General features: G+C 29.1%; 1 protein-coding gene across 3 annotated transcripts in view; it reads left to right on the plus strand.

Annotated features, from left to right (window-relative positions):
• The window catches only part of Osi24 (Protein), a 144,740-nt gene that overhangs the window by 40,198 nt on the left and 86,708 nt on the right, over positions 1–17,834 (plus strand). For all 3 annotated transcript variants that reach the window (XM_075354854.1, XM_075354855.1, XM_075354856.1), the window contains exon 3: positions 16,305–16,564. In XM_075354854.1, the coding sequence (XP_075210969.1) occupies positions 16,305–16,564 (260 nt within the window). The remainder of the gene's footprint in view (positions 1–16,304; positions 16,565–17,834) is intronic.

Raw genomic sequence — 17,834 nt, forward strand, 5'->3', positions numbered from 1 at the left:
AAGTTAGGCGGACTGTTCTATACGCCCAGAATAAAGTAACATTATTTATTGTTATCGAGTGATTGATACTCACTAGATAATTTACTTCGGAGTCTCCGATGTGATGTTCCAAAACTACAAAATTCTGGAGAAATGATATGAAATCTGATGAAACGGAGAATACTCTCCATCATGTTTGTCATTTAAAATAAAAGATATTAAAGTAATAGGGTCGTCATGAAATATAGCGCTTCTGTTTAAATTATTATATTTTAGTAAAAAAAAATTAGTATAATAAAAATGAAGATGTAGTCAAAAACTGCAATTATTTTTTCGCTAAATGGATTCGGCTGATCTTGGTTACCGTCATTAGTTTGAAAATTAGGACATGAAAAGCGGAAAACTCACGATTTTTTCTCAATAATTTTAATTATGATTAAGCTCAACACTACTATTAATTAAGCGTGCCGAACGTTTTTAACGAGACAACCGTATCTTTAATTTCAATAAATATTTTACGGGGAAAAAATACATCGTGGTCCTTGAAACAATTTGAAAAAGATGACGGTGTTTTGAAAATAAATATGTAATATTAAGCCTTTAATTGAAGTGGGAAAGGTATGAAACGATCATTCAAAATTACAGTCGCAACTAGAAGTTGAGCGTGCATCCTGTTCGTTGCTACACAGACCAGCGACTTGCAGGCAGGGTTTAATATCGCCTTTCACACACATTACTCTATACTTCGTTAATATTGTAAATTATAATTTTTGTAAATACTACTACAAATGTAAATATTATTATTATTATTATTGTTATTATTATTATAGTCTAGTGGTTAAACTCGTCATCGCAAATCAGCTGATTTCGAAGTTGAGAGTTCTAAGGTTCAAATCCTAGTAAAGGCAGTGACTTTTATACTGATTTGAATACTAGATCGTGAATACCGGTGTACTTTGGTTGTCAGGTTTCAATTAATCACACGTTTCAGGAATGCTCGACCTGAGACTATACAAGACTATACTTCATTTACATTCATACATATCATCCTCACTCATCTTCTGAAGTAATACCTTACGGTGGTTCCGGAGGTTAAACAAAAAAAAGAGATTATTATTACTGTTGATGTTGTTATTTCCATATATTTTTATTTTTACAACTATTCACAATATTTCTATCAAAGACTCAACTGTATAAATAGAATAACAGATAACAAAAAGCCATTAAAATCACATTAGTAAACAATTTATCATAAAACTGAAATTTAAAAAAATGTGTAACTGCTTACACATAATTTATTTTTAATATTTTATTCTAGTAGAGAAAACGTTTTCATAGATGTTCCGTTCACGTCGACCGTCGGTGCTGCGATCTAGTGGGTGCTGGCGCTAATCGGAGGTGAGGCTCGTACAAGTATTCTCCGTTAGAATCCCGCCCAGCGCGATCGCATTATTCATTTCGTCCGGATGAACAATTAGTGTTAGTTATATTCTACGTCAGGATCCCACAAAGTGCGGTCGCGTTTTCATTTCAGTCCAAGGAGACTCATAGTTTCTTGATGATGTTCAAGTTCAATTATGAGTAAAGTGTCATACACTCCTAAGTTTAATGTAACTATTGTAATTCAATTAAAATGTCAAGGGTGACAACAAATGAAATATAACCATTCAAGAAGAACATAGCGTTGCTTCATTTCATCATCTACTGTCTCATCAAAAAAATACAGTCCATACTAGCTCTAAATTCTACCAATAGAAGTTTGAATAAATATAGTTAAGACTTCGGTTTAAAATTATATAATAATTTGTAAAAAAATGTTTATAACGATTACTTACATTTCTCAGTCTAGAAGCCGTTCTCTCAAGGCTTCATCCTCTTCTTCGTTGTTGTCTGAACTATCAAAATCATTTTCGTGAATGATAGTGTGTTTTGAATATTCAGCATCAACTCACATGACTTCATTACAGAAATACTATGCGATATTTTTTCTGTATGCAAAACAAATTTTTCCCAGACCTCTGCTGTAACGTTTTCTAATTCCTCATTAATTAATTTCTTAACGTCTGTCAATTTGAAAGTTCAATTTCAATCAGCAACTTTGCTTTTCACTTGCGCTCATCCTTTCTCGTTGCCTGTAACACCAATTTCATACAGTATACGTTTATTCTTATACGGAAGTAAATTTTGCAACAGCTCTTGTTTAGTTTCAGTATCATTGCAAGTAACCGATTTTTTTGAAGCCACTGTTTGATTTCAGCTTTCCTCCAGTTGATGATGGTTTATTCACCACAACGGAGGTATAATTTTTTTTATCCATTATTATTACTCTCCCTTTTTCAAGTAATTCAAAAAGTCATTTGTAAACCATTTTTTAAAACTATCGCTGATCATTTCTGAATGATAAGCTGAATCGGCTTTCGATTTGCTGTTGAAAACCCCATTTACTATCTTTAATATACTGTTTTAGCCGAACCTGCATAACTCTTTAGTAAACAACAGCCTTTTCCGATGGATAATTTAATCCTTCCATTTTTCTTTGAATCTTGCCATATGTATTTATGAGAATGATTTTGATTAACTCAGGTCTCATCTCTGTAAAATTTGGGTCGATCATTACCTGACGCTTTTAATTTGGGAATTGTCTTTAAAAATTCAACCCTTTTGGTACAATATCAGGTTTTTCCATCAAGAAATATCGACTATCTGACAAATTTTTGTAACAAAAACCATTTTTTTTTAAAAAAAAGACGAACAGTAGTAGATGATAGATTTATATCCAGTTTTTCCCATATTTCTTCCCTGAGCTTCTTAACGGTAGGGATTTCATTCCAATCATAGATATATGATTCTGCGCAATATATGAAGGTTGAAATCGTCCAGTAACAGATTTGCATTTTATGGCCTATTTTTCCCTAGCGTTTCAAACTGATCGAAACTATCACAACTATCGCACTCCCTAGCTGTCCTACATATCCTTTGTACTGACCTCCGACTTATGCCGTATGCTTCGGTAGAGAGCTCTTGAACTTTATCGAAGTTAATCGCTACGGAATTCGAAGTCAGATAGCTTTTGAAAAAAATTGTGTACGTTTTAGATTACATTTTTCAAACCACTCTTAATTGTACGGCCATGTGGACCGAAAAACGAAGGTGCTTCCATATTACACTTAAGATAAGCGCTGAAAAATTACGAAAAACAAAAAAAAATTTAACTTATAACCGGATAAAAAAAAAACGCAAATAACATATTATTCGAACTGTTGTTGACATAACGCGGCACCGTTAAATAAACTCGATAAGAAACCGACACGAACTGAACTTATGGAAATCAAAAATCCAATTACATTATTAGATATCACAGATGAGGGCTTAATGAATCCATCATACTGAAGAATGACATTGCAATTAATTTATACTAATATACAATGTCATAATATGAGACATACACACCTAAAACATATAGCAACTATAACACGAGTTGTTAAAGTTACGAGTCATTCTACTATAACATTATCTGCTATTGAACAACAATTTCTCATCCATGAATGGGAGCATAAAGTTTAATTCTATTAGGCGAAAAATCGCTTAAACCTACATCCAAAAGTAGAACATTTTTATCTCGATCGGTTTTGATTTTATAATAATTTAAAGCTAACGTTCTGAAAAAAGTGCAAAAAATCGTGAATTTTCCGCTTTTCACGGGCTAATTTTCAAATAAATGACGGTAACCAAAATCAGCCAATTCCGATAGCGCAAAAATAATTGCAGTTTTCGACGATACTTTCATTTTTATTGTATAGTTTTTTTTAACTGAGATATAATAGCTTAAACACAAGCGTCATCTTTCATGGCGTCTACTATAGGTTACTCTATGAAGTAAGTTATAAAAAGTAGGATTACTTTCTGAAGTACGTTATGAAGTGTATTTTTTTCGTAAGAAAATATATTTTCAAACGATTTAATTTCATACTGTTGTAAAGGGAGGCGATTTCTTTGAAGAATTTGTTTTCATTATGGGATATTAATTTTGTCGTTTCTCATTTTTTAAAGTAGAAAAATGTCAGCTGACTGGTTCAAGATTTTTGAAACTTTTAGGTAGATAATCTAATAAATCCGGTAATAGAGCTATAATCTACTTTAAGTTGAGGTTTTTTTATTTAGATCGTATTTTTTATTTGTTTTGATTAGGTTACAAAACTAATTTTTATTCAGTTGATTTAAACAATTAATTTGTTCGTAATAACTCAAAAAAAAAAGATGCAGAAGATAATTTTGTGGTGAAATGTAATATTTATGAAAATAAAAGTTTTAATTTGTTTAGCCTTTATGAAGCAAACAGAATTTCTAGTGACTGCAGAGTTAATATTGTGAATAACGAAGCGAGAATTATAAGAACAGTTATTTTCCCTATTGAGGTTTTACTTCTGCATTGATAATTGCATCTTTGCTACTGAATCCTAGATTATAATCCGGTTTCAATCACCATTAGGTTTACGATTAAGTGTGCAATTTATACTTTTAAAATTTGTCACACTTTCCTAACATGAATTTATCGCTTAGACAACTATTTGTACTCGCTAAATTATCCAGTTATTTTGCATCACTGATACTAATGAGTGTATTTTTTTTCTATTTTAATTATAAAAATATTTTTAATTCACTTAAATATTTATTTTAAGTTATTGCTGCGTCATTTATAACTTTCAGTTCTAATAATTTATATACATATATTCTGTATATTAATACATGACTCTTCTTAATAATCATAATTATTTTCCTGAGCTACCTTTTTCATAAAATATAAAAACCCATATTGAATTTTATTTCTATTAACTGGTAATTAGATTTGATTTACTTATTTGGAAGAATAGTTCGGTATTTAAATGTCTTACATTTTTCGTTGTAAATCTATAGTCTTTAAAATTCTAGAAGTTTGGAACCTAAAAACATGGAAATTGTTAAAAATATTTAAAAGTGAATTGTAATGTTTCTGATTATGTAGATTGCTTATGTTGAAACAGACTTCCCGGGCACAAAACTTTTCAGTGGTAAGATTTAAAACCATATTTTTACATTTATTGGAGAGAAGTCACATGAATCTTTATTTACGTAATATCTAGATGTTGTCTGTTGCATAGACTAAAAATAAGCTCTATCGTATTAGATTTACATGTTATATCTGCCGGTTGCCATAACCTCAGTGCTGCAGGTACAATTGTGCACGACGCTAAATACAAATCAAAAATAGCGTACAGCTAAGTTTAAGACTAGGTATTTCCAGAAATAGGAACAGTGAGAAGAAAAGAGATTTAATGTTCTTTTCCTGAAAATACTGCTGCGCTAAGTACTCCAAACCCGCCGTAATGTAGGTGAACTATGGTATCTCTTAGAACCCTTTCACTGTCACATTCTATCTGTTTACTATTAGGCTGTATAATGAACATCATTTCATTCAGAGAAAGCAACCTCTATTTAGGAGAGGCAACCGATGGCTCTTGCACCTTAAGTAAAATAAATGTTACAGTCGTAAGAAACTGGCACAGATATACCCACACACACAAATGCACACCCACATCCACACGCGCGCGCACATACACCCCCCCACACACACACACAGAGAGAGAGAGAGAGAGAGAGAGATTGTTTGTGTTTGGAAGTTATGGTTCATCCTACTGTAACATTATCTGCTGTTGTGCAACAATCTCTTATCCATGAACCCGAGCATAAATTTAATCTATTAGGCGAAAAATCGCTTAACCTCTGTCCAAAAGCACACACACACACACACACACACACACACACACACATAAATATATATATATATATATTTATTTTTTTTGTTTGTTTATGTATATGCTTGTGCATAATGTTTTCATTTTAATGGTGACTAATTGTTATTTCTATTATTTGTCTTCTTCGATAGATGTGCATTCGTATTTGTACGTTCACTTATAAATAAATATTCTTTTTAAATTAGTTTTATGTTACAGCTGTATTTTTCGCTGTACATATAATAAACACTACTTACAAATGAAAGTTCAACATAAACTGAGACAAACCTGTGGCATCTGACATAGAACTTGATTTTCTTCGGTAATAGTGCTATATTCTCGTAGTTTGTATGTGGCTTACAGTGTATATACACTCAAATATACGTGTACGTGTTCGTATTCAGTAAAACACCGCTGTTCATACATCTTTTCAGCAGTTGTGCGTGCAATGTATAATTAGTTCTTAGGGTTTATCGTATTAAAAAAAGAAAAAATGTATATAGGTTGGCGTTTTTTACTATGCAACATCTCGAACAAACTGAGAGTTGTGAATCCTATTCATACATTTTCAAAAGACTAATTTTAAACTTAAAAAATCTCTTCAATTCATGCTCATTTAAGCGCGTTTCTTTTTAAATAAGTACAATATGGGAGTAAAATATTTGATTATGTTGATTAAGCAATTGACATAGTTTTTGGTAAATTAACAATTTTTTCGTTTAATTTTATTCAAGTTAATGTTAAAAATTTTACAATTCATACACTACATCCAAAAAAAATTTACTATGAAATTTGATTAACTTGGCAGAAATTACATAAATGTCCTGCATTAAATATCCGCAACTAACACCGCATTAAGTTTAGAATTAGAATCTATGTTAACAAATTGACTGCTTCCTAAATTATAGTTGAAGAGAAAATCACGTTTTTATGTAGTATCGTTTCATTAATTAGAGCCAGCGTAAGCGTTTTGTTAAAATTAATTAAATTATAATTTTTTCTTTCTGCATTAATTTATCTTACACCGCTAATAAACGTAATACAAAAACATACTGTAGATCACAACTATATCGCATCTTTGCGGTTTAAATTTTGAATAGTTGGTAGTCTTGGATCAAATTTTTCAGATTCTTTCACGTTATCATAACACACCAGATTTTTTACAAATCTTTTATTAAACACCAAGACATAAAAAGAAAATTAAATTAATAAATAAATTTGATACATTCATAAAATTATCACAAAACCAAATTTTACCCTTAATCATATATAAATAAATTAATAAAATTTTAAGCGATTAACTATATAACATTGTTCATAGTTAACTGTTATAGATAGTACTGCCACTCTATTTTACTGTGAGTATTTTATATGCATTTAATTTAATAAAGATGACTAAGGATTTTCAAGCATAGTGAAAAATTAGTTAATTTTACATCATTTATTTTTTTATTGTTACGCTGAGACCCTGTGTCCTGAAAATCGATAATATTAAATTAATTATATTGACAATCATATTTTTGAAGCTATTCAACACGGCTCTCAAATTTTTACAGATGTTGACTGAACCTTCATATATATATATATATATATATATATATATATATATATTCATGCTTTTTAAGTTCTTACATTCAAATTGAAAATTTATTCTTTAAAAAGCATTCTATGAAAAATTGTCATAAGTAGCTTTATATAATCTATTAGGATAATGTTTTAAATACGTATTTTATGGCTTTAAAAAATTATGATGGGTGCAAAGACCGCAAGCTGTAAAAATTTCAGACCTTAATCAAACGTTTTGAGAAAAGTGGAGGTAAATGCAAATTAAAATAATGTTCGTGAAACGAGTAAAGAAATTCTCTTAGCTTTTGGTGTATTCAATTAGCACTCTTGGATCGTCTGATTTTTCCTCGTCATCATTTTTTCTCTTCATAATGTTCAGTTACTTTTCTTGATGGTTCTTCAACATTATTTATTGCCTGTTGTCCATCACCGGTATCATTATTTGATCCAGAATCGATCCCTAATCGCTTCAAATTATTTAATCTGCTAGAATTTTCATCGTCAAATATAACTTCAGAGTCACAGATTTTAAAACGTAGATGTCAAAGACAGAAGATTCTATCAAAAAATTATTATGCGAATAATTATTATTAATCACTTCAGATGTATTAAATTTACATTATTAGTTTCTTCCTTTAAACAAGTTAACTATTAAAGATAACTACTATAAACTGATTTGCGATATATATATATATATATATATATATATATATATATATATATATATATCCAATACTGCTTGTTACATACTAAAACGTCTTTTGCATTACTTTTTACTTTCTATTGCCAGCTCGTAATAAGTTTAAAAATTCTTTACGTTAGTGTAACTTAGTATTTTTTTTCCAGATATAAATAACTTTTAATACATTTCTTTTCTGTTAGTGGCTGAGTTGAGCGTCCATAATTTTCTATTCTAAACCAATCCAGCTTTTGAAAATGCGTAATCCCAAATGGGATCAAAATAATTACTTTTTTAAATCCTTGTCTGTCTCAATCGTCTAGAAAACTCTAGACGATTAGGTCAGCCAATATGTAAACACATACCTTACATTATAATTAATGATCAATTGTAATAGCACTGGCTTCCTTCATACCACAACTATATCTCAAACATTATTTTGACATAAACCACTTTTTGAATTTTCTTTTACCTGTGAATTTAGAAAAAGAATAGCTACACTTGCTAGAACTTCAATATTAACTACCATTTCTGAATTCAATAAGGTCGTTGAAACATATCGATATGATTGATGAGGCCTTTTTTTATCTCTTATTTGTCTGTTTATCTTATTCATTCATTTACAACAAGAAAAAAATAATACTTTCAGCTTTTCAGCCCACTACACTGATCTAGTGGTTAACTCGTCGTCGCAATTCAGTTGTTTAACAGCTGATTTCGAAGTCGAAGGTTCTGATGTTCAAATTCTTGTAAAAGTTAGTTACTTTTATACAGATTTGAATACTAGACAGTGGATAGCGGTATAATTTAATGGTTGGGGTTCAATTAACTATACGTCTCAGGAATGGTCGGTCTGAGATTGTACCGACTACACCTTATAAATGCCATGCTTATCCTTCTCTCATCTCATTGAACCATGGTGGGGGGGGGGGATTCTTGTTCAGTAGTTGAACAGATTTCAACGATCAAATTAGGAAAAAATGTAGCTTTTCGTGTATACAAACCAGGTGTTATATAATTATCATTAAAAATAAATTATCTATACGCAAACATAAATAAAAATCTGCACTGTTATCGAAAAAGAGGTTCAGCAATGGTTTCAAACATTATAAGAGTACATTATTACAAATGCTGTCAGTACAATTTAAAGATAGTTTTTTCTACTAGAAATAATACATTCTACAGTATTAAGTTTCAACAATACTAAGTACATGAATGTTAAGTATAATTTAATTAAGTGAAAACTTAATAACAAACAAGAAAAAAATAATTTGTTGTTGAGAATTATCAATAAATTTATTTTTTATTTAAATTTAATTATTTTTAACATTTAAATTTATAGTAAGGAATTATAAACTTTCTTAAAAACTTTTAATGGCTTATTACAGTAAAAGTCCATGTCTAAATTATATTTAACGAGGAACTAAGCGCCAATTACATAGAATTTTCTTCTGAATGAAGTTGTCCTAGATGTAGGTAGGCTAATATTACGGGTTCTTTGAGTCGTAAAACCACGTTTATCCAATATATCTACCAAATAATACAAATTCTTGAAAAAAAGTAATAATAAACTTTTATACAATTTAGATACGTTAAAAACATTAATTTCCTTAAAAATCTGAGTTAGAGAATAAGTGTTTATTTCATATAAGTTTAATTAATTATTCAGTGAAATATTTGCAGGCTTTAACAATCATATGTATTTGAACAGAATATGCTTTCATATGAAATAACAAACTGCACAAGAGAATGATAATTTTTCTAAGTAATGTTGTATTAAGTAATGTTAAGTAATGTAATATTAAGTAATGTGTTAAGTAATGTTTGTATATGTAACTTCAGAACAACGAATATATGTACTTAGTAACATTGACAATATGCAAATCAAATTTTTAATTTTTACCTACAATTATTCTTAATGTCATATGAAAAATGTAATTTTTCAATAAGGCGCTGATTATTTCAGATACAACTAGCATTATGAACAACTGCATTATTAAAAATAGGCGTGCTGTCATTATTACTACATTATAAAATTTATTTTTGTCATAATTCATAGCTAAAAGGTTATTAATAACCCAATGTTTTATAACTGCGATTCAGCTTAATTGTCTTAATTAAAATATTTTCTGCGAGCCGTTTTCAAACAGTGGTGTTCCATCAGCAAGGGAAAAATATTGTCTTGGACAAACTGAATCTGCTAATGCACAACCTATTAATATTTATAAAAAACAAAATAAAACCTAAAATCGATCTGACGCACTTTTCATCGACTTGTCAATGGAGAACTATACTTAATATAGAATCTCTAACTCTATTAGATGACACTTAAATATCATTGTATTTTAGAGATTCTCAAAACGTATCTGATCTACACAGTCGAAAGTTCTTTGTTTACATCAAGAAAGACACCAAAACAATTATTTTTACTATCCAAAAATTCTGATATAACCTTTAGTAATTTCTAGAAGAGGATTAATAGTGCTTCAATCTTTTTGAAAACCAAGTCTACTTTTACGACATTTTTCAAAGATCTTAGCGAAAGAGCAGGTTAGAGTAATAAGATGGAAATCGGGAAGAAGTATTGTTGTTCGAGACTTCTTAAATAATGTAATGTATAACATTTCCGTCCGCTAGCTAAAAAAAACAAAAAAAAAAACATGGACTAAAGATTTATTACATTAAACATTTTTTCATCAAAAACGACCTCTAATTTTGGGCTGGTTAATATATTCTTTTTAATGTCAGCTCTAACCTCCGAAAATCATATATCAAAATATATTATCGATTTAATTATTGAATGTGAGTGTGTTATTGCTGAGTGTGAGATTCACTAATTTTAATATCATAAACTTGTGATGAAATATTTATATCTTGTTTGTTGGTCGCTTCTTTAATGATATTCCATATCGAATTATTTCGTTTTGCGTTTTTACTTAACAAAGAAGTAAATTATTTTTGGTTTAATGGTTAATGTTTTTGATTTTTGGTTAATGATTTCACTTTTTATATAACCTTTCCCGAATTTTAATTGAAAAACCTAATGCTTGGGTGGTTCAAAGCTAAATTAAAAAAAAAGGTTTATTTTTAGCTAATTTTTTATAATAAAAAGATATATATGAGTTTAGCTTATTTAAAAAAAAAATGTCTGAAGCTGCATTTACACAGCCTGAGAAAAAAAACATCATTCAACGTCTCATTATCCATTTTAAACTAAGAAGATTGAAATCAGCTTTAAAAATAGACATATTAAAACTGGAAATCTTTAACAACAGGTCAGATTAAAATCAACAGGTAAGATGTAAAAGTATTAAAATTATCCAAAAAGGGATTTTACAAAAGATAGAAGGTTAACAACAAAATGATTTTTAACAAATATATGTTGGTTACATGAATATTAAGGTGGATAAGCTCTTTTTTTGAATATAATTTATTTTTTTATTTTTCTTGTTGGATTAGAATCTTTCATCATTTAAAGTTCGTACACTATCATATATCTGGAGACCTTTATTCTGTCTTAGTAGATGAATTTATAGCAAGTAGAGATAGACAGCAAAACAGGTGGCAGTTTCAAGACATTCATACCGCTCACTAGATTTTTCTAAAAAATAAATTCTTTAATACCCCTATAAAAGAAAATATTGTACTCAATATTAGAAGAATTATCACAAAGGGATTCAAACATTTTGTCACATTATGGATATGTGATTTATAAATACCATTTACGCTAAAAATTGTATTATTAACTAAACCTAAGAAAAATATAACTACAGTTACAAAATCACATCTTACTAATGTTATGAATATTTTGTATATAACAAATATATTTTATATATATATATATATATAAGACGAGATAAAAATTCACCATTTGAATGTGGATTTTCTAAAATATCATCAACACGAAAATCCTATATATATATATTGCTCACCAACGAAACTTTTGTTATTACAATTTGAGAAGGGATTTGTTAACTCTACCGTTGGAATCCTTCCTTTTAATTAATAAAAAAAAATTTATATATATATATAATTAACATCGTAGTAACATTTGTAGATTTCAAGAAGGTATACGATTCAATAGACAGACAGTCAATGATGGAAACGCTCAAGGAATTCGGAGTAGACAGGAAGACGCAAACGTTAATAGGACAAACGTTGACAAATACGCAGTCCAAAATAAAATTTATGGGAGAAATATCAGGGCCCTTTGAAGTTAAAACGGGATTGAGGCAGGGAGATGGGCTGTCGCCAATATTGTTTAATCTAATCCTCGAGAAAATAATAAGGGAATGGCGGAAGAAGAAAGAGGAAAACGGATTAAAAGAAATACCAAAAATGTTGAAGAGGCTAGAGAATCGATAGAGTTACTAGAGGAAATAGCCATAAGGACAGGACTACAGATATCTTACGAGAAGACGGAATACATGAAATACCGACATCACAAGGAGAAAGAAATAAAAACAAAAGGAGGGAATATCAGGAGAATCGATCGTTTCAAATATCTTGGAGAAATTATTCAAACTAATGGACTCGATGAGGCAGCTAACACTGAAAGGACCAGGAAATTAGAAAGAGCATACGGGATAACAAAGAATATCTACAACAAAAAAATTATATCATACGGATCAAAAATAAGACACTACAATACCGTGCTCAAACCAGAGGCACTCTATGCATCAGAATGTTTGATACTCAGGAAAAAGAATGAACTGAAGGAAATGGAAATACGTGAAAGAAGAATCTTGAGGAAAATATTGGGACCAAGAAAACTAGAAGACTGATCTTACAGACTAAGAAGTAACGAAGAACTTTATAAAGGGAACAACGAACCGCTGACGTCGACGATGAGAAAACGAAGGGTCAAGTTCTACGGTCATATACTCTGGATGTCGGATGATAGGTTAACGAAGCGCGTCTTTAGTTTTTTAACAAATATGAAAGCGACTACGGATTGGGTAGTCGAAGTTAAGAAGGACTTCAGCGAACTACAACTGAACGAAGGCGATGAGTGTAACAGAACTGAGTTTAGAGATAAAATTAATAAACACATTTTCCGGAAACTTACAGATAAGAGTAGAACTGGGAGGCAGTGGACTGATGAACAAAAACGAGTTAAACGAGACGAAATGAAATTGTATTGGGAAAACAGACGGAAGACATCTCTTGTGCAACGCGGTCCCCAAAGAGGTCTCTTTGGACCGCGTTGAACAAACGAGAAAAAAAAAAAAAATATATATATATTTCCTTTGCTGTTTAGATTATTCATTTACTTAATTAAAGCTTTGTTATAAGTTGGAACTATGAGTACACGAACAACATATTTCTCTCCTAGTGTATAGCCTACATTTCAAGAAACAAATTTCATAATGAAATCTACGCCTAAATCAGTTTTTCATTGAAAAAAATTCTGATGAAATAGATTTTATCTATACCTTCTTTCGTATGTTAGATATAGAGATATTGAGGCTTCTTCCTTCAAAGTATCGCAAAATATTTCACAAATTATCTAAATTCTTCTTGGAGTGACAGAGATTTATTATGAATATCCATTGTCAGTTGCCCGCATGCATAAAGATATATTGTTGTTTACCAAATTTTTTATCTAGTTTCAGTGGAATGAAAGTTGAAAGTAATCGCTATTTTAAAACTAAATTACTACTTAAATCGAATCTCTTAATAGAATCTTCGTAATAAATTAGAGAATTTTTAATATCACAAAATAAATACTACAAAACCATTATTTCCAACAGTGTTTACAGAATGCAGTAGAAATACTTACAACTATTGTGTTTAGGCAAACTAGTGGAAAGCGTAAATGTAACAACAACATCGAGACCGATGAAAAGTTCACTTCAGATTGCCAATGTAATTGCGATATTTACTGTAATTGACTAAAAAAAACGATATTTTTTATTCTTTTCTACAAACACAGCCAGAAAAAATACTCATTTTGTGATGTTTTGAAACTATTGTTTATTCTTTAATTAGTATTTATTATTACTTCTTCATTTTTTTTTTGTTTATTTATTTCATTTCAACAGAATTTCTATTTATTTACTTTTTTGCATTCTTTTTTTTTCATTTTACTGATGGTTATTGTATAATAGTCAAAATGATGATTTAATTCTAGATTTTATGTATAATCTTTTTGTAAAGAATTACTGAAAATTTTCTTGCTTTATTAGAAGAAGATATTCAAAACAGAGCTGGAAATAAGAATAGATTAAATTTTCTCCGAGAAACAATATTAAAATAATATTGTTTAATTTATTAAATTTGAGATTGTATAAATTTACTGAAGTTTAAGTAAAATCAAATAATTTTTTTTTAGTTTATTTTCTTAATATTACTGTTTTTTTATCAATACTATAAAATATAATATCTTGGAAATTTAAAAAAATATTTGTAGGAATCAAATATTGTAGATGTTTGTAGGAATCAAGAAAAATAACTGACGAATCACATCAAGTTTTCCTTCACGCAGATTTATCATTTTGGTTGATATAAATAGAACGGACAAAACAATACTTTCTTATTTGAGTACTATTTAAAATATAATATAATGTTTAATATTTAGAACTGTTAAAAATATTTTGGTAGAATAAAAATATATATTCATTTGTTTATTCAATTGCCTTCCCGTCACCAGGAACAGTCAAACTATCATTTAGACTATGTTTCTATTGTCCAGTCCTAGACCATAGGTTAGTTGGCATATTCGTAATATATGATTAATTTTACAGAATACAGTAATATACTCTAAAGAATAGAGTAATTGACATAAGAATACAGTTAGTGAAATACTAACTGATATTCAGCTATACACAGTCACGTCAGTTTTACATCAGTACGTACATTCGCCGACATAATGTAAGTTGGATTTTAAGAGAAATATTTTTGACAAAAAAAGTGGAATATGAATTAACTAGCAACTAAACTGTAGCCGATATTAACAGTTAGAGCTCAGTTGTTTCTGGTAGTTACGCTTACATTTTTATGGAAAATTTTCGAAAAATGGGACTGTAATACGAAATACAGGCCGTAGTGAAATTTTAGGTTGTATTTTACACACTATTTTGTCTTCAGTCTCATAACTCATTCGATGTACATTCTTTTTTGTTCTGAGCAAATTTTTTAAATTCAATTTTCAATACTTCTTACAATTTTATTATTTATTTTATTCTTGTTAACATTAGTCTCCTATAATAATTGTTTACCTTCTCTTCTTTAAAAATACTTTAACTAACCTGGAGTTTCTTAAGGCATGTGACCCACCAACCTAGTTTTTCTTGCAGTAAGAATTTGCCGTAGGCATTGTTTTATCCTTTTGGTCAAAAAACTTCATTTCTAGCTTTAACCCACTTAATTTTCAACATTCTTTTAATTTTTATTAACTTTTTTTAAACGTCACTTTTCTTGTTTATGTATTTTATACCGGCACAGAAATTTTAAATTCGTATTGGTACTATTATTTAATCTATAAATTTCATTAAAATAATTTCGTAAAAACTTAATTAATTTTTTTATTTATTAAAATTGTTTTTATCATTATTTTATTGTATTTCTGGGTCGATAGTAACTCACGCCGTCGTTCGCTTGTAAAAAATATTCATCATTCTTATACAAAAGCCACATTTCACAAGCTTCTATTCTTTGCCTTTCTGAATTCCCTAGGAAAAAAACATTAATTAAAAGTAAACATTTCACTCAAAGTATTTTGAATAAAAAAAGAGAAGATTTTTGCAAAATGAAAATTTAGACGAAAACTGTATGATAGCAGACTGCTTAAAATAAAAATTGAATTCTTTTTATATTTAACTACTTCACATTTGAGTGAAACCTATATAACACTTCAAAAATATTTTGTACGAACGTCATTTCAAGTTTTATTTTCTTTGATTTTTATTGCTGGAAATCACTATTTGTATAATGAATGTGCTAACGTATCTTCCATTTCTTATTCTGAAGATACTCAACAAACCAAAAAAAGAAACATATCCCAGGTAAACGATATAAGAAATGGTTCTGTTATAAAATTTTAGTTACACTGATGTACACGAATCAAAAATTATTTTATTTCTTTTATAGCGTTCCCGTAAAACTCATGTTCATAGTATAACCCGTATTTTGAATTTACACTGAAAGATTTATGAATTAAGAAAGAGGAACACTTTATGTAATTTGGTTAAATAGCGTATTATAGTTTTTATTTATAATTTAATAACATTTAAAATTATAATTTTAATCTGATTATTAAATAAAATTTCAATTAATATTTTCTAATTATTAAATTTTAAATGTTTCAGCGAGGTTCGCTTTCGGCAAGAACTCATTCTTAACGGGTTTTGGCTTGGGATTTCTTGCTTTTGGATTGAAAAAGCTACTTCTCCCGTTGTTTATCGGCGTTCAAATTGTTAAGTCTGTCCTGATTGCCATGTTTTTACCGAGTATCCTCGGAGGCATCGGGAAAATAGTCGGCAAAGGAGTAACGAATTTTGCTTCTTCTTCTTCTGGGTCTTCGCCGTCCAATACTGGTGGTGAAAATATTAACGATTTTGACTTTAAGGTAGGTTTTTATTGATTCAAATTACATATCATTTTACTAATTATAGTCTACATGATTCATATTAATCAGCTCAACGATCTGGCAGTCCATTTTTTATCCTGAAAACTCGTTCCGTTTTTTTAAAAAACCTCAAAAGTTTAATATTAGCAGCAAATACTACAGCAGATTTAGACTGGAGAAGGCCGACATGTATTCAAAATATGTATTTAATAATAAATTGGAGTTTGAATAAAATAGTTTTATTCATACCTATTGCTTAGCTTACAAATAAACCATTCTTTCTAAAATTTTATACAAAACGCTACTAAACTCGAGTTAAAGCACTCCAGTTTAAAAATTAGAGTTTTTTATATTTGTCTTTACTTTTGTAGTCTACTGAATTTGAACTTTTTGCTATTTTACACTTTATATAATTTTATGTATAAGTTTTTATTTCTACCAGATTCCCGAATATATTTAATTACACTGAATACAAGTTTTTAGTTTCTAAAAGCTATTTTGTACTAACTTAATTCCTTTTCTGCCCAGCTGCAGATCCATATTTTTTATGAGGTAGTCGCTAGGCTGCAATTTGACATTCAGGCCTAATAGAACAGTGCGAAAATAACAGAAATTAAAATTTTTTTATTATAAAACCATCTGTTCATTTTGTAACAATTTAATGCTATATCATAGATATTTCATAAGTTACAAAAGCACACCTTCTCTTTCAAGAAACCGTTTAATTTATTATTAATTTTTTGAAATTGTACATGATTTTATTCGATGTGATAGTAAGTCATAAGAACATAAGTAAACTTAACAATTTATTCCTTTGTATTACGGAGATCAGTGATCTAAAATTTAAAATGATTTTTTTTTAACTGAAATCTAATTTTGTCAGTTTTTAGCGTTTCAAACCACTAGAATAGCAACATAAGATTTATATTTATTTGTTAAATATATAACGTTGAAAGTTTCAGGTCAGTAGGTTAATGCGCTCACAAGTTATAGCTTAGCTTTTAAAATTATACTGTTCTAAATTTTTTATGACTAATTTATATCTACTTCTAATATAATGGATAAATACGCGCAATAGTTGGCTAATGAGAATATTCAAGTCACAGTCATAGTCTTGAGAGAGTATACGTATCGTTCTGTGTAATTTTTAAGTTAAATTTACGAATAAAAATGAAGTATCTCATTCACCGAACACGGAACTTTATTACTATTACTTGACTTTAAAAGCATTTTTTCGATTTACTTTTTAGAAAAATATTAGCAATATTAC

This window comes from Lycorma delicatula, chromosome 1 (assembly GCF_047948215.1).
Source record: "Lycorma delicatula isolate Av1 chromosome 1, ASM4794821v1, whole genome shotgun sequence".
NCBI lineage: Eukaryota > Metazoa > Arthropoda > Insecta > Hemiptera > Fulgoridae > Lycorma > Lycorma delicatula.